General features: G+C 45.1%; 1 protein-coding gene across 6 annotated transcripts in view; it reads right to left on the bottom strand.

The window, feature by feature from the left end:
- Positions 1-19,207, bottom strand: part of birc6 (baculoviral IAP repeat containing 6) — a 99,058-nt gene that overhangs the window by 37,076 nt on the left and 42,775 nt on the right. For 4 of the 6 annotated variants that reach the window (XM_074645666.1, XM_074645667.1, XM_074645669.1 and 1 more), the window contains exons 37-62: positions 18,463-18,633; positions 17,857-17,990; positions 17,439-17,592; positions 17,234-17,350; positions 16,918-17,078; positions 15,933-16,059; positions 15,247-15,357; positions 14,852-15,110; positions 14,159-14,730; positions 12,997-13,172; positions 12,786-12,882; positions 11,671-11,865; positions 11,379-11,579; positions 10,927-11,206; positions 10,475-10,836; positions 10,141-10,249; positions 9,054-9,284; positions 7,945-8,806; positions 7,526-7,669; positions 6,662-6,791; positions 5,804-5,935; positions 5,256-5,417; positions 4,936-5,109; positions 2,440-2,639; positions 1,124-1,457; positions 750-967 (exon numbers count right to left, since the gene is read on the bottom strand). In XM_074645666.1, coding sequence (XP_074501767.1) covers positions 750-967; positions 1,124-1,457; positions 2,440-2,639; positions 4,936-5,109; positions 5,256-5,417; positions 5,804-5,935; positions 6,662-6,791; positions 7,526-7,669; positions 7,945-8,806; positions 9,054-9,284; positions 10,141-10,249; positions 10,475-10,836; positions 10,927-11,206; positions 11,379-11,579; positions 11,671-11,865; positions 12,786-12,882; positions 12,997-13,172; positions 14,159-14,730; positions 14,852-15,110; positions 15,247-15,357; positions 15,933-16,059; positions 16,918-17,078; positions 17,234-17,350; positions 17,439-17,592; positions 17,857-17,990; positions 18,463-18,633 — 5,813 coding nt within the window. The remainder of the gene's footprint in view (positions 1-749; positions 968-1,123; positions 1,458-2,439; positions 2,640-4,935; positions 5,110-5,255; positions 5,418-5,803; positions 5,936-6,661; positions 6,792-7,525; positions 7,670-7,944; positions 8,807-9,053; positions 9,285-10,140; positions 10,250-10,474; positions 10,837-10,926; positions 11,207-11,378; positions 11,580-11,670; positions 11,866-12,785; positions 12,883-12,996; positions 13,173-14,158; positions 14,731-14,851; positions 15,111-15,246; positions 15,358-15,932; positions 16,060-16,917; positions 17,079-17,233; positions 17,351-17,438; positions 17,593-17,856; positions 17,991-18,462; positions 18,634-19,207) is intronic. The other 2 variants (XM_074645671.1, XM_074645672.1) reach the window with 2 other exon arrangements.

Here is a 19,207-nt window from a genome sequence, read left to right as displayed (position 1 = left end):
GAAAGTCTGATCTGACATGGATACGTAGCCAATGAAGGGAAGCTAAAACTGGTGTAATATGACCTTTTTCATAGCATTCATTTGAACATGTCATTGCAGAGTGAATATGTGTAATCAGTAAGGGATAATGTACAGCGAGCAGGTCATTGTTGTGAAATAAACCCCAACAGGGCGATGCCACACATCTTACATCACCCTGACAAGGTTTAGTTCACAACAATGACCCCGCTAGCTGTACATTATCCAGCTTATTACACGGCTACTTACTTAAGAAATCAATAATTTGACACAAACGGTCCGCCAGAGTCCAACATCAGAGCTGCGTCCATTAGGGATGCTAATTTAAAAAAAAAAATCTTAACCGATAACTGACCCTTGTTAACCCATTTTTAACCGTTAACCGACAAGATTAATGCATCGCATGCAGCGGTGCGCCAGCTGCAGTGTATGAGCACAACAGACGACTGAGTCCCCAGTTCACCGTCAGGAGAGCTACGATGCTGCGTTCACTGTCTCCAGTTGAACACTGTGACTAACCAATCAGAATTGAGTCTTCAACAAAGCCGTGTAATAAATAAGATTAATTATTGCCCTGATCCATTAAGGTGTGCCAGGGCTTTGGTATTGTCAATGTTGGCTCACTGGAATGGCTGTGACACACTAAATATAATGCCTCAGCCTCCTGTTAAGCTATAGTCACTGTATGGGGCGTTTATTTTGAAGGTGTGTGTGTGTGTTGTGGGCCATACCTCAGACACACTGGTGCTGGCGTTGGGGTTGCGGGGGGCGTGGTGGCTGAGAGCCGACAGACAGGCCAGGATGAGGTGGATGGCCCCGATCTCCAGAGCCATGCGGCGCAGCAGAACGCCGTCATCAGTGGTCAGTGGGGTGCTGCTGAACAACGCTCGCAGCACGTGGAACGGCAGCGTGGGCAACACGTTGGCTGATGGCGACTGCAGGATATGACCTAACGGGATGTCAAAAGCAGACAATTGAATCAGTAGACTGTGAGCAATTGGTCTACATTAAATGAAGCTAAATTAAACCTTTTTCTAAACCATTTTTTGTAACACACACACATATTGTATACGTATTGCCAGCTGTGTAGTGCTTTCAGACTTACTGCCCTCTCCATCGTCCGTGACACCCAGCACCAGGCGCAGCAGACACTGGGCGTGCTTCCTCTCCTTCAGCAGCACCTCTGCGTACCCTGGCAGGCGCAGGAACAGGCCGAAGGCCGCCAGTGAGTGGGCGGGGATGGGCGACATGGTCTGCACGGTGGATGACGACGACGACGACGACTGAGACTGCTGTTTGTTGATGGGCGGCGGCTCGGCGGCGATGGAGTCTGGCGCCTCGTACACCAGCTCACCCGACTGCTCTATGGTCACCCATTCGAATTGGTCGCTGTCCTTGGGCTTCTCCTGTGTGGTGGAGGGCACCACTGGGGCGCTGACCTGTGAACAAGCATCCGGGAGAATAGAGGGTCACTTTGGCCGAGGTGAGAGTAAATAATACGAGACGATGCTGACAGGTGGATTTAGGAGAGCGGGAACTCTGCAGTGTCATGATGTGGCCAGTTAAAGCCTGAGGGAGAGGAGGCTGGCTTCTCCATATCCTGTGAATGTAAAATACAAAACTCTTCCACCTCACACATAACCAACGATTACCGTCATTATCCATTAATCCACCAGTTGTTTTTATGATTACTCGTTTGGTCTATAAATATCAGAAAATAGTGAAAAGGTCCATCATGTGTGTGTCCCGAGGCTCAGTCCTCCCGCAGCAGCCCAGGGTTCGAATCCGATCTACGGCCCTTTGCTGCATGTCATACCCTACATCTTTTTCTTCCCCTTTCACAACTATCACTCTCACTATCTAATAAAAGGCAAAATGGCCAAAAATGTAATCTTTAAAAAAAAGAAAATATGTGTTTTAATATCATCCTAAAAAAGACTATCATGAAATTTCATGTACATTTGGAAAATGAGGTATGAGAGCTTAACTGCAAAACATGTGTCCTTCACTAATACGTATATCTGTGTCATGCTTATTTTTAACAAATACAACAAACAATGCCAGCAATGGGATAAAACATATTGGAAGAGCCAAGCAATTAAAAAAAAAAGAAAAATCAGCCAAAGTATCAATATTAAAAAATTCTTTCTATAATTTGATTGATTGATATTTTTGTCCTTCAACTGACAGAATTGAGGGTCCCGCTGTTTGAGAAATTGACTTGTTTGTTCCGGTTTAATAATGCACAACAAATGGAAGTGCACTTCATTATCCTTGGTTTCTTTAAGACCTGTTGAGATCTGTTTTAGAACATGCTAAGTGGGAAAATTTGAGCCCTACTTGACCCCCCCCGTACTTTAATGGTAATTTCATTGTCCAAGTATATGCCTGTGTCTGTCTGTGGCGGGCTTTGAGTCGCACCTGCTGAACGACATCAGGGTAGAGCATGGGCAGCCTCTCTGCGATCAGGGCCAGGCCGCCCATGCCCGCAAAGACCTGCAGCGGTGACTGGATGGGGTTGGTCTCCAGCAGGGACTCGTCGGTGGCGGCGTCCAGACATTCGTCACCGGGGGTCATCGGTTCGTCCTCGGGACAGCTGTTCAGCATGTCACAGTGATCCACTGAAAGGAGAGCAAAAAGAGAACCCGATGTATGTTCACGCACTGTCTGGGATTTGGGACACTGTATCTGTTTGTAACCTAAAGAAACTTCCTTGTGTCATGACATTATATACTATATTATCTATATATCTACCACTGGGATGTGGAGCAGTGTGGAAACAGGAGAGAAAATGTGAGGCAAATTTGTTCAGACAGGCTACATAATTGAACAAAACTTTAATGTTCATATTGTAAAAATGAAGTTAGTGTTTATTTAAAACCTTTGAGCCAGTGTGCATTCCCTTCTTTATATGTTTACTGCATAGTTAGTACATGTCTTAGCTAAGCATGCCATATTAGATTTTTTTATGAATATGCTTTAGTTGATTTTAATAGACTTCACTGGAAAGAGTAAGTTGGAGCTGTATTTTAATTATTTAGTTATTATCATTACTTGATTTATTTGCTCCCTCTCTACTGACCAAATGCAAAGACAACTTATTTCTAATGTCTATTGTTGTTATGCGACAGTGGCAAGAAAAAACTGCCCTTCAGCGAGTAGAAACCTTTGGGCAGAACCCGGCTCTGGGTGGGCGGCCATCTGCCTCGACCTCAACAGTATGACATCTATGATACTGAATTACCCTTAACCATGCATCTCAAAACTCATCCAATCAAAGGAGAGAGTTTTAAAATGGAAACTACGGATCGTGGACAGGACATGGTCAACGTACAAAAGGTACCAGAGCAGTTCTGCAGATTCACCAGTGCTGAGATCATCAAAACAAAGACATTGATGTTAAAAATGAATCCGACCTAGTGCCGACCCTGGAGCCTGCAGAATCAGATAGCTAAATATAAACCAGTCCTAGAGAGTAACCACATCTATGGACCGGCACGGTTGACCTTCTGTCTAAAGGAGGGTCAGCAGTTTGATCCCAGCAACAACCTGTCCTCACTAAATGTCCTTCAGCAACAGTGTTCATTTTATTATCGGTCTCACTGGATAAAGACAGAGTAAGGCTGCGTTCACACCAGATGAGGCGTCGCTGCGATTCAGGGTTGCGCGGCGGTGTGAGAGTCACTATAACGGCCCACTGACTGCGACGATTAACGTCTTTTGTTCCCTCATGGCTGGGTCGGACAACACTGGATCGCCAGTTTTTACTTTTTTTTTTCCGGCACCCCCTAAGGCCACTGCAGCCGCATCCCAAACACACTACCCACATTCAAAATGAACGGGAGGATTCTCGTTAAGACCACTTTGAAAAGGAAGGCGTCCGTCCACTTCCAAGCATCCCTTGCCGTCTGTGAGATATTCCTATAGTAGGCTGCTTCCTATCCTGAATAATCCCCTCTCTTTAAGTTTTGATTATCAGTTCTCAGAGGCATTTTGGCAAAGTGTTGCATTTCAGTCGGACTTTGAACTTTAAAACTGACACCGCTCGCTACAATTACTAATGATGTGGAACACTTCTAAAAAAAAGTGTTAAATGTAAGTGAATTACAGTTAATAATAGAAATGTGTACACAAGTGCTTCCACTACTGATGAGCAGTCTATATAAGCTCTCAAAGATTGCTAGTGTTGCAGGGAAGGTACCTCACATCCACTATACTGAGACTTTGACCGTCTGGCCGTCGATTTAGGGCAGGGGTGTCAAACTCATCTTAGCTCACATTCAAATTTGATCTCAAGTGGGCCAGACCAGTAAAACCATTGAGTAAAAATTAATTTACAAAACAGATGATGAACAACCTGAGATGTCTCGCCGATCTCTCGGTTACGACTCAAAACAGACTGCCGTTTCCTCAAAACGTCCAACAATTCATTCATCTTCTCTGTTCTCAGTTTTCTTGGCAACTTCTTGTATTTTTCGCCATAATGATTCCGATAGTGGCGCCGAATATTATATTCCTTGAGCACTGAAAGGTGCTGTGAACACACCAAGCACACTGGCTTCCCATTTACCTCTGTGAGGAAATAGGAATTAGTCCATTTTTCTCTTTTATTCCCTATGCTATACAAGCATTGAACTCTGCACTAGGGAACACTTATTATTTTATAAGATGTGCTCTTTTTTATTATTCATATAACCTGCTGTTACCTGCCCATTGCACTATTGTAAATTGTATACTGTATATTTGTATGTTTTAATGATGTGTTGTGTTTGCTGTATTTTGGAGAGGCCAAAGACAAATTTCCACTGAGGTGTACAATAAAGTCAATCTATCTGTCTAGATGTTGTCAGAGGTCTTAGTTGTGAAGCTCGAGTAATAAAATTAAAATTTAATGAACATAAGAGCTGTTTTTGGTACCTTTCTCAGTGCGTAGCCTCTTGAAGGAGTCCGTCTTGGAAAGGCCGGGGTCAGAGATAACCTTGGAGCCCAGTTTGACTGTCAGGTTGATGGACTGGTAGCCCTGTGGCAGCTTGCAGTCGTACAGGAGTGTCAGTAGCTGAGCCAGGGTCATGTCAGATGGGAGGGGCTGACCTGGAGGAGAGGATGGGGAAAATACTAAATAAATTCACTTCATTAATACATTCATTTTCTTAGTTTGAGTATTTGATTCTAACGCCTTGATGTTCTGCTGCCAGATGTGAGTCGGGATGTTAATCTTGCACTTGTATATGTAGTACCTGGAAGCAGTTTGTGGTAGAGGTGGAAGACAGGCACACTGATGGTTTTGGATGAAGGGTCCACACCAGACGTAGCGGTCAACTTTTCACTCATCACGCGACCCCTCCTCGACGGAGGTCTGGGAGGGGTTGAAAGAGCTCGCTTGGACTGGGACTTCAAGCCTGATGAGGGACACAGACACCACGGAGAGATCAATGGAAGAAGATCCATTTATGTGGTACCAACATGACATTCTGGTTAAATGGGCTGGGAAAATGATGTTTCCCCATTTTCACTGTTGGTAGTGTTTGATTAACCATTTGGCTGAAGTTCCTTGTTGTGTCTGAAATCACTCATTCCCTACTCCCTATATAACAAAATACCCAACAGTTAACTCTATATTGAGCAGTAAATTGAGATTTCAGACACTAATCTCACTATAAAGTTATGAAACAATCTACACAATTCCCTTTTCAATCTGACTGGTGAGTAGATTAATGACCTAATGGCTGGGTTGCCATTGGACAAGGAGTGTGTGTGTGTGTGTGTGTGGGACAGAGTCGAGTACCTGAGGCCACAACAACACTGTAGTTGTCCTGGAAGCCGCTGTCTGCTTTCATCTTCTCCTTCTCCTCGTGATTCTTTTTCTCCTTGTCTTCCTTCTGCTCATTGATCAGCTTGGCTGTAATGCTGGGTGTGTCTGTTTGGATGAATAGAAAACAGCATGAAACTTCACATGTGCTCAGCGGGAACCTGCTTTCATCTTTGAAGAGAACGTGGCGCCAATGGCGGACCTGCCAATTCTGGTGTTCTCTGGCGAATGCCAATCGAGCAGCGCGGTTATTTATTATGTATTGCTTTCTTATCCTGGTAATTGTCTCGAGACCCCTCAGATATACATTTTGCAACACTTTGAGGCCCTCTGGGTTAGGAACTGCTGGCCTAGGATACTGGTTCACCGAACCATGATCGAGTTGACGGTGTGCTCTGTGTGATCATGTTCTGTTTCTCAGTATCTGGAAGTTATGTGTCCACAGGTTTGCAACACACCATAATTCTCTACATATGAATGGATAAAAGGATATAAGAACCATGTTGTTTGATAATCTCAGCCTTAGTTAAGTAAAAAAAAAAGGTTTCCAGGAGAATCAAACTGGTTACATGGTATACAATTTAACTACCAGGCCATAAGGACACCCCAATGATTATGATCTTAAGCAATAAAACATCAGCTAATTAATGTGCCTTCTCACAAGGCGTGTTGTACTTCTCATCCACGTGCTAGTAGCTGATTTCTTTCTATTGGCTGTAAGGCTTACATATCCACACTGCTCGGTGCGCTAATCCAAACCCTTTGTTCTGCGTTTATGTTGTGTACGGCAGCTCGTTCTAGTGAAAGGTTAAAGTTTTCTGTATTGAAACGTACCAGACACCCGGTCCAGGACTTCAGCCAGCGTGGTGGAGATGGGCAGATGGAGGGTGCGGAACTTGTGGCCTGCTCCGTACATGGGATGCTGGATCATGTGGCTGGTGGCATTGATGCGTCCTTTGTATAACTGAGAAGAGGAAAGGGGAAAAAAGGGATGATTCAATATACATTAAATTATATTATTCCACAACAGTTGCAACTATATAAGAATGATTTAAGGAGACATGAAATAAACATAAACATTACTGTGCTGTCCCCTTGTGGTCAAAGCTGAATTCTACATCAATCACTCGGTTTAAGCTGTTTTATCGACCTGGTGGGGGATCTTCTGCCATAAATGTTATCATATCAGTCATGAATGTTATGTCCATCACAAAGTGTGACCTGCTGTGACCCGATTATTTCATCTGGACCATCTGATCTGATCAGGTCGCTGAAAAAATGGCTTTGGTTAATAATAGATGTGTTTGGGGAAGAGTTCAAATGTTTATATTTCTCAATTGAAAGGGAGGAGTGACTCACGACAGAGCAACAGGAATTATTTCTTCTATATTTACATTAGGAGAGCATTGTTCATGACAGACAACAGCTATACATGTATGATGACACCGAGACAGGAATTATGGTTCTCTGAAGATACATGTCAACGTCTCTGTATACATAGATCCAGCTCACCACTGAGCATCAAGCAAACTGATTGGTTGATGCAACGGAAAACAAAACTAAGACTAAGAGCCTGCAGCCGTGCTAGTGGCATCGGAAGGCTGTGCGTAGCCACAACTGATTAAACAGACATTTTTTTCTCTCCCGTCTGGAAAGGAGAGAGGGAGCAGATATTCACCAACATGGAACGTTACCCACCGGACAGGGAGACTGCAGGAAGACCGTGACCTTCTCGTCCTCCAGCATGAGCTGCAGGAAAAGCCTTCGTATGAAGCCTGAGATGTTTCCAGAGATGGGCACGTTGCCGCGCTGGGGTGCAGACTGGAAGAGCTCACAGAGAACCTGCAGCCAGAAAACATATTAAAATCAATACAGAGACCAATGAATACATCTGAATGAAAAGAGTTTCTCATCGATACCAGCAAGGCCTTAACAAACATGACTAATAGTGTCATTTAAAATAGTGATCTCTACAGCTTTGTTAGGTTGAAAAAAACAGACTTTTGACTAATTACATCAGCAAATCTGTGTCCAAGTTGTCAAAACTCAGAGTCTCAGAGAAAGTGAAACCTTAAGTTTTTGCCATTATCTTAACAGAGTGGAATATAAGAGCTGACCTGAGCCATGAGCCGCTGGTTGTTAGGGTGGCAGGAGATACACTGGAGAAAGAAGGCCACGGTGGCATTCTCCAGAGCAGTCCTCTGCTGGGTGGTGAGACCTCCCGCCTTCCCAGAAGACACCAGGGAGTAGCGCGACCCTGAAGCCTGAGGCTGGGATGGAGCCGGACCTGCCGCAGATCCGGAGCCCATGGGCTGACAGCCTGCATTGGCACCGGCACTGGCACTGGAATGGCACAGCAGGAAGAGCAGCGCCGTCCAGAGCGAGTTTACCTCTGGTCCTCCTAACCAGTCTTTCATGGCGTGGCTGTTGCCTACTTCCGTCAGGAAGCGCAGCACCGGAGCGACCAGCTCTGCGGCCAGAGGAGTCCGAATGTGTGAGGTTGAGGAGGATGAGTGGTAGTGGTGATGGTGATGTCGTTTCTCAGCCTGAGCAGCGGGAAGAGGCAGGTCAGCGCTGGCCAGAAGACCGACACAGAACTGAGCCAGGCTGCGGACCAGCAGCGAGGGTAAGCCCGAGTCCAGAAGCTGCTCTATGGCTCCCGGAGACTGGGAGGCAGCCGACAGCGTGGTCAACTGGGACTCCGACAGATTAATGGGGGGTCTGGCATGCTTGGAGTCGTCGGTGAGTCCCGCGGCATTGGCGTTGGCGTCATGCTGCTTTTTGCCGTCGTCGGTCATGGCGAGGCGGTGTTGCTGGGCTTGAGAGTGACTGGCGCTGGGCACCGAGACGATCCCCATCCAGGACATGAGAAGGGAGAAGTAGCTGGGGTGGATGTGACACATGGAGCACAGCAGGCTGTCCACGGCCTTCTTCAGCACAATGTTGCACGGCAACGACATGGACCAGTTATACAGCAGCCTGGAGGAAGGGAAATGAATGGAATCGGTCATTAATTAAACCAAACTTCATGAAACTCCACACAACTGCTGTAGGTCCATATTTAAGTGCAACCTTGAAAAGCCTTGAAACAGGATTAGTGCATGTCTGAAAGGGGCAACTCTAATTTCAGGGTGAGGGTGAGCATTTATTGACTAAATTTCCATTTCGGGGTAAACTATTTCTTGCATGTATGTTCTTAATGATAAGGGAAAAGACTATGACTGACTCAAAGAGCTCTCTGTCGAGCAGCGCAGGCAGGTCGTAGTCAACGGGCAGCTCGTAGCTGTGCCACAGGATGGCTGCCACACAGTGGAGGTGGGAGGGCGAAGGCATGAGGAGGCCGTACTCCCTCGGCGAAGTAGAGGAAGAGCCGGCGCAGGCGTATCCCATGGGGCCACTCATCTTGTGGGCCGCCACCCGCGAAGAGTCATGGACCCACTGGAGAAGAGCCTGGATCCTGAGGGGTAAACAATTCAGAACAAGCTTTGATAAATAACTCAGTATGTGGTTTGGAAAAGACCACTTCATCTCCTCAGTCTCCTCAGTGTGAGGGGCGTCACGATGGAATTTCTATGCAACAACAGCTGATCGCCAAGCTGAAACTACGGCAACGAAGGAGGGGTAGGGGGTGTGCGTGCTGCACCGCACACACACGTACAAACATCTGCGCAAATATATATATATATATATCGCAGATCGCAGGTTGTTGGGCTGACGATGGCCGGTTGAAACATTTTAATATACCACCCAACCCTAGTAACCTGTACAAGCGCTAGTCATTCATTTCAAACATCATCTGGAATGCTGGAATATCAAATTTTCCAGCAGGATAATCTGCTGTTGAATCAGGCTTTCACCATCTGAAGGAACATGCAAGTGCATTTGTAGAATAACGATTAATAATAATAATAACTTTATTTAAATAGCACCATTCAAAAACAAAGTGCTTTAAAATAAAAGCATGAAAAAAATAATTAACATCCAGAACTTAAGATCTAATCAAGATAAAATCGTATAAATAGTTACAATATACCATCAGTTAAGAAAAAGCCGTAAGAGTCATGAGTCTTCAGAAGAGATTAAAGGAAGATGCTGAGTTTGAGTTCCACAGCTGAGGGAACATGTGATTAAAAGTCTCCCTTCTAGATTCTCTGCTAGAGGAGGTGCAGATGTCTGGTTTTCTCTCAGTCCACTTGAATCACAACATGCTGAAATTTGATCGTATAATTTTTGCCCGATGATGCCAAAAACACACTGCCTTCCCCAGCTTTAAGGACAATTTGAGTCAAGGTAACAATGTGAAGTTGATGTACCTGTCTTTGGTCCCAGAGTCCTGCGTGGTGCCCAGCTGGTACAGAATGTCGATGGTGGAGTCTGAGGAGAGGCCATTCAGTCGCCCAAACAGCAGAGGACTGTTCAAATCTACAAAGACAGAAGCAAAGACTAAAATAAGGACGGCTATCATGCTCGATAGTTTAAATTATGAACTGGTTATGAAAGAGTCTCAGTTTAATACTGATGCCTCTATATGTCCTATATAAGCAAAGGAGACCATCAGCGAGAAGATTGACTATTTCTATATAGTTATTCTTAACGGCTGTCCCCGGGTCAGATAAACAACGACATCAGATGAAATGATTTATGAACCTGAACCTCCTACAGCCTCTGAAAGACCGTAAAGTCGGTTGGGATCGCGGGCGGGTCTCAGGGGGTTAACCCTCGGACAGCGACGCAGCTGTGTGTGAGACTCACTGGCGGGGTCGGTGCCAGACGCAGCACAGTTCCTCAGCAGAATGTCAATGAGTTTGAGTCCGATGCGAGTGGACTGCAGGCCGATCTTGACCAGCACGGCCTCGATGTTGGGAGAGTGCATGCCGCAGTAAGGTGACATGAGCAACGCTGCGCAGGTCTGCAGCAGGTTGGCAGTGGGTGCTGCAGCGCTGGCCATCATGGCCTCCAGGTCACTGACGTGGGTCAGGCAATGGTGGAGAAGACGCAGCCACCCGATGCTGCACGAAGAAAAAGGAAAAAGGTTAGAACAATTCCCCACAGCTAATACAAACGGACATGCTTTCGGTCGAAAATCTGTTTTCTGGTACCTGGTTTTAGAGACCTGGTCCTCAGAAGGCAGGAATGGGTTGTTGACAGTTGCAGAGGAGGTGTTACCGAATGCCGTCAGGCCCAACAGTTTGATCTGAGACAGACCCAGAGTGCTCGCATCGCGAGGCCGGTGCAGCCTCAGGCAAACGGCCGACGTAACCTCTGCCTTCACCAGCTGGATCTTTATGTACGTCAGGCCACTGGTGATGACTGGTGTGGAGAGCGGCAACATATTGACCCCGTCGGCGCTGATCTCCACTGAGACCGAGGACGGGCAGGCTGGTTGGTAGGAGAAGGTGGACACAGCAAAACATAAAGGAATGAAGTGAGTTTCCATACAAATGAGATGGACAAGCTTTTGATGGTTGCAAAATTAGTGATGGAAATACACTTTCCAAAATATTCCAAAGTTTTTTAATTGACTCTCATTATTAAATTGGGTGCTACTCACTGGCTAGAGAGGCGAGGTGTGGCTGGATGTGGAGCTCTTTCAGCAGCACAGCAGCAGGAAGGTGGATGGTGAGGTCACACCACGCCTCCTCCGGCAGGAATATGTAGGACCAGGCAGCTGAGCGGGCCCGGCGGTGGGGCGGCGTGGCTTGGAGGAGGACCTCTGCCGGCTGTGCTGTGGGGCTGCTGGATGTGATGGTGCCTGTGAAAAGACAAACAGATCCATTTAGAATTAACAAAGAGTTGGTGTGATGTTGTAAGATCCGATGTATCAGATTGAGAACTGAAAGCACCTAAGGGAGCAAAGTTGTGGAGTCCCTCAGCGTTGTCTGGCTCCGAGGTCATCACTCTGGCTTTGAGGTTGCCATCCGCCGTCTTTCCAGGACCTGAATCTAAGAACTTCATGATGGTGGACACCATGCTGCGTGCTGTGTTCACAATGGCCCGGGTGCTGGTCACCATGTTGTTACAGATCAACTGCACGCCACCTGGTAAACACAAGAAAGCTACGGTCAGATTTTCCAGAAGCTGCTAGAATCCGTGCTTACATTTGTGCAGCTGTGCATCAATTTCTATAAAAACTAAAGCTCTGGAAAATCGTTTTACAAAATGTTTCTTCTTCTGCAATCAGTGTTTTGACAAAGGTAAAGTGATCACCTGCAGTGGGATTGGATTAGTCCAGGATAACTCCCAGACAACTATTTAGCAAGTTCAACATTTGTCACTTAAGACCCCTTTAAACAGTGAAATGTTGGGCTGCCTGACATTAACATTGACGTAGTAATTTTCTATTTCTGGTTGTCAACCCTAGATGGTGGTAATAGATCACCCTGCGAGACACGTTCACTGCCGGAGCTTTCTGCGACCAAAGACGGCCGAACAGAAAAAGTCAGAATTTTAGTACCAAAATCTCACAATGTACCTGTCGCTACGTCTAATCACCAACCGATCAGAATAGGACATGAAATGATGCAGATCACAATGGCCAGCACGCACCAGTTTTTAATAAAGTTGAAGGTAAAAAAAAAAACACACGAACAGACACAAGCAAAGCAACGTCTGTTTGTGGGACTCAGCTCAGCAAAGTTTTCCTCTTTGCCAGTAGTAAAAGTAAAGCAAAGTCTGATTACTGTTGTGCCGTATTTCCAAAACATAAGAGCAGCGCTGGTGGATGACGTTTTTTCTCGGCTCTCAAATACTTTTTTTCTGTTTCCGTCGTGATGCTACGATGCTACGATGCTACGATGCTACGGTCTGACGGAGACTGAGACGAGAAGATTTTAATAGACCCATCTCGCACAGAATTACACGCAATAAACAAAAACACTTGTATTGTTGTTGCACAGTCTAAAGGTGCATTTGGTCTGAAAGTTGGGTTAGGAGGCAAGTGTTGTGTGTGTATACCGACCCATGTCATGGAAGGCCTTGAGAGCCTCGCTGGTATCCAACACTCGGAGGATGAACCACAAAAGAGGCTCCGACAGCTGACAGGTGGAAAGAGACCCCTACAGAGTGTTACATTAAGAATGCATATTAAAGTTTTGACATTGGTGTTTGCTCAAGACTTATTTTATATATCAAATAATCAAAAACCCAAACACCAAAGGCTGAGAGCTCACCTGTCTGCCCATGTAACCACAGGCCATGTATGTGAGGATGGGCTGTAACATGACCTGGACCGAGGTGGCCCTCTTGCTGAGGGTGGTGAGGATGGTGAAGAGGCCGTCACCCACCGAGATGGCGTCGAGGCCGCCGTGAAAGTTCTCGTGTTTGGTCAGGTGGAGGCCGCTGGCTCCTGAGGAACAGAGAAAAGAGATTTATCCTCCTCATATTCTATTTTCTTCTCTTGTTCCTTAAAGGGAACAATTCACCTACAAGTGAAATTGAATTATTTATAAACTCATCAACAACACAACACATTCCTTCTCTGAAAAGTTCAATTCAAAAGTAATTAAACACACTGTTGTTCAGTTCAATACACTCAGTGGTTTTGATGCAACAGTGTTCAGTCTGGTATGACCTATAGCTAGTGTTAGGTAATGTTTTAGGAAACTTATTTTTATTTATATATATATATATATATATATATATATATATATATATATATATATATATATATATATATATATATATATATATATATATATATATATATATATATATATATATATATATATATATATATATATATATAAATATATATATATAAATAAAATGTATAAATCCCCAAATAGCCCATGAAATGAGGAATAGTCCCACAATATCAGTCATTATTCATATTCAACAATTTGTAATTTGTGGCCACAGTGTTAACGTTATATCGGCTGAATTTCTCTGCTTCTCATTCAGAAAATTGACATATGTGGCACTTCCAATGGATGGTCTTTTATTTAAAGCAGCAGTTTCTGATTTGTTAGCCACTTGGGGGGGCAGCTGTAAACACAACAACAACATGTCATCCCCTTTATAAATTGGCTTCGGCAAACACGTCTACTTTAGCATTAATGTGGAGTCATGTTTGTGTCCACCTGATGAATGCAAATCTAATATTCACTATCTTTGCAGCTGTGTTAGCTGCTAAATGCTCCACTATGTTCACCAGCTAGTCTCTAACTGTGTCTGGCTGCCGTTTGCTGCTGAGCGGGTAGATCAGAACGGTGAGAGTGAACCAAAACCAGAAAGTTGTGGGCAGTAAAATCAAAACAATGAGTTGAAAAGATGCTGAAACTGTTGGTAGAGCTGACGGGAGCTGCAGTGTTCATTTCCTGTGATTCGTCTTACCTATGATCATGGCCATGGCGCTGCTGTTGCACTGGCCCAGCGCTGACAAGATCTGGCTCATGATCTGCTGATTGGCTAACACCAGGTCGGCCACACCTGCAGGGGGACCCTGACTGAAGGCGGATCCACCAGCCACGCTTTCTTTGCTGCCGCAGACCTTCTCCTCGTCTGAAGCGCTGCTATCGGCCGCTCCGCTGCCGGCCGGCGGCAGCCGTCCACTGAACTCTCTGTCCCCGGAGAGAGGCAGCTGCACCAGCACGTTGACCAGCTTGAGGAGGTCGAACATCAGTTGGTCACGCGTCGTCTCTCCGCATACGGCCTTTGCGTCTCCTGGCCGGATGATGTTGGCAAACAAACCCCCAAAACAAGCCCGAGCGCCCACAGAGCTGTCTGAGCCGCTGCGGGAAACCAATTTGTCGGAGCAGGTGATGTAGTGGTGAACCAAGAATGTGATGGACTCGATGACGGAGGAGATGGTAGCCACCGACACCACCTCAAAGTTTTGCTCTAGAGTAAACTCCAGTAGCTTCACCTGGGCGTCCAGTGGACCCTGGCCTGACTGGAACGGACCCCTGAAGGGTGGAGATGAACCATTAGTTCCCAAGGCATTTTGTCAATATTGCACTGATGACTGTGCTGTAACACGCAAACATTATTGATCGACAATACATTTTCCGAGAAGCGATCGCATACCTCTCAGTAGACAGGATGTGCATGAGTTTGAGGAGGAACTCGCTGAACATCTGGGGACAGGTGGAGGACAGGTGGACCTGCAGGCGGCTCAGAAATTCATGCATAGCCTGGGTGGCAGTGGGTCCCACCTGAGAGCTGTGCTGGCTCGTCCCGTTGGTGCTGCTGCCGGACAGGAAGCGCACCAGGACGTGAATCAGGGTGGGATCAGACACCATCTGTTGTGCTGTGCTTTCCTGAGAGCTCATCCCGTTGCTGGAGGCTGGAAGTTCAAACACAGATTTTATATAAATCATTGAACGCCAGACAATTGACATGGTACCGAAGTGTCAGTTCTCTTGACATCCCTAGTGTTGATGACACACACAGAAGGAAACCAGTGAGAGTGGAGTACTGACCGCAGGCTGGCATGTTAGTCATCAGGGCGAGAGAGTGCAGCACCAGACACCATGTTCTCAGAGAGGTGTTGGGGTACCACGCCAGCACTGTTAGGAAACTGCTGATGGATGCTGGACACACAAATACACACACAAATTATAAATACACAGAAAAAAAATTAAAAATAATATATATTAGGGCTGTCAATCGATTCAAATATTTAATTGCGATTAATCGCATGATTGTCGATAGTTAATCGTGATTCATTGCAAATTAATCGCATATCTTTTCTCCGTTCAAAATGTACATTAAAGGGAGATTTGTCAAGTATTTAATACTCTTATCAACATGGGAGTGGACAAATATGCTGCTTTATGCAAATGTATGTATATATTTATTATTGTAAATCAATTAACAACACGAAACAATGACAGATATTGTCCAGAAACCCTCACAGGTACTGCATTTAGCATAGAAATATGCTCAAATCATAACATGGCAAACTGCAGCCCAACAGGCAACAACAGCTGTCAAGTGTGTCAGTGTGCTGACTTGACTATGACTTGCCCCCAAACTGCATGTGATCATCATAAAGTGGGCATGTCTGTAAAGGGGAGACTCGTGGGTACCCATAGAACCCATTTACATTCACATATCTGGAGGTGGGAGGTGTTGAGAAGGGTCGACAGTGTGGTGGAGTCCTGACCTTGGTTGAGTGGGATGGTGGGCACTCGCGCGGCGTTGAACATGAAGATGTCTGATCCGCTTTCTTCAGTGCCGTTAGAACACGTGTTGAGACTGAGTGTTAACCACAGCTGCAGCAGGGACTCCAGCTGAGAGAGAAGAAAAAGGTTTCTGTTATACTTAAAATGACACTGAGTTGAGTTTACAAGGTATCCTGAGTAAATGCAGAAGTTAATCAATCTCAAAACTCTCGTATGAAATTGGTTAGGATTGGTTATTATTATGAACTTGATTTGCAGGTGAAAAGACGTCCACCTGTCTAATGAAACAGACTATATTTTGTTGAATAAGTAAAACATTTGTAGATTATAACCTATATTTTAGTGCGGTTTATTATTATTATTACACATAAACAGACTTAAGTCAACAATTTGACGTTTGGCCAATCATTACAAAACTTGCAGGACATGTCCACAAGAGTACCTGAAACATACACTGAAAATTCCAAATGCAAAGAATGGGTGTGACATAACACAAATCAGACTATAAATTAAAAAAAAGATGTTTGTCCAATCATTACAAAAGTCACAGGATACGTTTCATACCAATGTTGAACCACGTGTGTAAAACTATTTTGAAATCGCTCAGTAGGGGGCACCATCAGTTCAAAATGTGCATGGGCCTGGTGCAAATTTAGCCATAAATCAATGACAGTTTGTCCAAACATCGCCAAACTTGCTGGATATTTTTTATGAAGCTGTTGAAACATTAAACAAAATGCTTCCCAAGAAATATGACTGGCGGGACTTTGAGTGTGCAATTACTCCTCCTTTAGACAGAATTAAACAAATGGAAGTGACTTTGTGAAGCCTGAAACCCGCTCGTTGCTGCTTGCGGCTTTCATATTAGCAATTGAGCTGCTTCGTTCTATTGAGCGAAAAAAAGGCTTGAACCCGCAAACAGCCACTTGCGTCTGTAATTCATGTTTTACATTTGTGTGTGCCGACCTGTACGTGGTGGACCTGCAGCAGGGAGAAGAGCTTGTTAAAGCAGGCACTCAACATGGGGATGGACGAGGGCTGGATCATCAGGCTGCCTGCTGGAGGAGAGCCTCCTCCATGGAGAGCCCTCAGCAGGGAGTCATCGGTCCCATTGGAGGCCTGGCTCACTGAAAGCCAAACACCAAGCAAACCTTACAGCCATGATACATATACAGTACATGTAGTCTGTCAATAGAAACTGAAAAGAAGGTTTGGTCTCTATTGATAAGCAGTGAAACAACCATGTCCTGCTTTCTCTGTTGCTGTTAGTTGATGTGGTTACCTGTAGATGAGCTCGAAGTGAGGGCCTGTAGAATTGAGTCGGCCTGTAGAGTCGCCATCATTTTGAGCATCAGCTCAGCCTGCTGCTCCAGGCCCACTTCTAGCCGGGCATCCAGTGCTGTGACACACAGAGACAAAAGGTCAAAGACATCATAACGTTTATTTAGAGAAGTCAAGACTAGCCTCATAATCCAGCATTCACTCACCCTGTGACACGGAGACCGACAGACTCTGTGACCCGGGCTTTTCAGCAGCAACTGGAGGTTTGGAGACTGGGATACCAACCCCTCCAATGTACGGGTTGTACCCGTACGTGCCATAGTCAGCGCCCCAGTAGTCATACCAGGTGCTGCTTATAGGCTGAGGATGGACATGAGAAGGAGGGAAAAGAGATTATGACTTTTCTTTTTCTGAAAATATTAAAAATGTTCTGATCAATTCTGATAAATTACAACTTTCTTCCTGAATATGTTACAACTTTTTTCCTTTAAACACACAACTATCTTGCAATATTCTCACTTTATCTTGTAAAATCAGAATTTAATTTCTGTTCATTTATTTTCTACAACTTTACTGTAAATACAGAGAATAAAAGAGAAGAATAGGATGTCATCATCAACATACCTTAAACACTTTGGCAGCAAGTGGATCTTTTTCCAAATCAATATCTAAAGGATCAATATCAACATCCATCAGGTCTTGTAGCAAGTCAAAGTCTATGTCTTTATCTTTTTCCAAAGATGACAGAGGTGGAGCACCTTTGGATAATGAAAACAGCCTTAATATTGCCGAGCAAGCACACTAGGAAAACATACAAACAGGAGAAACTCTTTCTTTAGGACGCTGCTAATGGGCAATTTTAATGCCGATCGAGACATTAGCTCCTCTAGTCCTCTACTTGAGGGTCCAGACACAGGATACAGTAATGACCAAATTCAGTGTTCCTGTATGAGAACACAGAAGTCATCATAACACTACTACTTCAAATGACAAATTGCCCCAAATGGCTCTGAATCGACATGTTTCAACTCCCACTCCAAAAGGCAGAACTAATACAACAATATTAAAAATACACAAAACTATACTGTGGAGAAAAACAGTAAACATGCAGCTATGAAAAAAAAAGAGAATGTTTTAAGACACACATATCATATCATATCAACATCAGTGTGGTGTTGTGGGAAGTGTGGAGAATGGACAGGGCTAACCACGACAGGTTCCCAGTAGTACCTGCGATGATATCAGGCACCAGGGCCTCATCGATGCTCTCTACCAGGGGGATGGGCGTCGGCTGGGGTAGGGAGTCGTCCGAATCGGCCCCCGCTGAGGAGGACGATGCCCCGGTCTCCTCGCCCACCACCTCATCCATAACGTCCAGAGAGCCCGGAGACAGCAGTTCACCTGGGACAACATCAAAGTTAATGTTGGTGTTGGAACAATTAAAAGGGATAACGTGTTGAAGTGTGAACATTCAGATGCAACGTGGCCCTAAGATCCTCCGTGATGGGGCCCAGGCAGATCCGATGACGTAGTGGCCGTGGGGCTGACTCGTAACGCATCCTAAACACTATGCGTGGAAACCAGGCAGAGCAGTGATTATGGGAGCGGAGGCGGTTGTACTGCAGCCTGAAATCAGCTGTTTCAGCTATCATATTTGATGTGTGTGAGGGAGTGTGCTTCCCACACGGAGTATACTTTTAATGATTGTTATCATATCATAATGATCAGATCATGAAATTAATATGCTGAAGCGTTTTGTAAAATCCTGACAGATTGTATCTGTACGTGAGAATGTACTTAAGTCGCCCACACATGATCAGCGTTAGAGTTGCTGATCAAAAATCAAAAAACAAAACTTTCCCACAGCTCGAAACTGCCATTGAGCTCAAAGTTCAAATTGTTTCAACTTTTACCCAGTTTGCCGCTGACCTTTCAAAGCCCAACCAATAGACATAACAGCTGCAACCGTCGTTGT

Source organism: Sebastes fasciatus, chromosome 9, assembly GCF_043250625.1.
Source record: "Sebastes fasciatus isolate fSebFas1 chromosome 9, fSebFas1.pri, whole genome shotgun sequence".
In the NCBI taxonomy this organism is placed as follows: Eukaryota; Metazoa; Chordata; class Actinopteri; order Perciformes; family Sebastidae; genus Sebastes; species Sebastes fasciatus.
The sequence above is the reverse complement of the archived record's forward strand: the minus strand, read 5'-3'. Positions and strand labels throughout refer to the sequence as shown.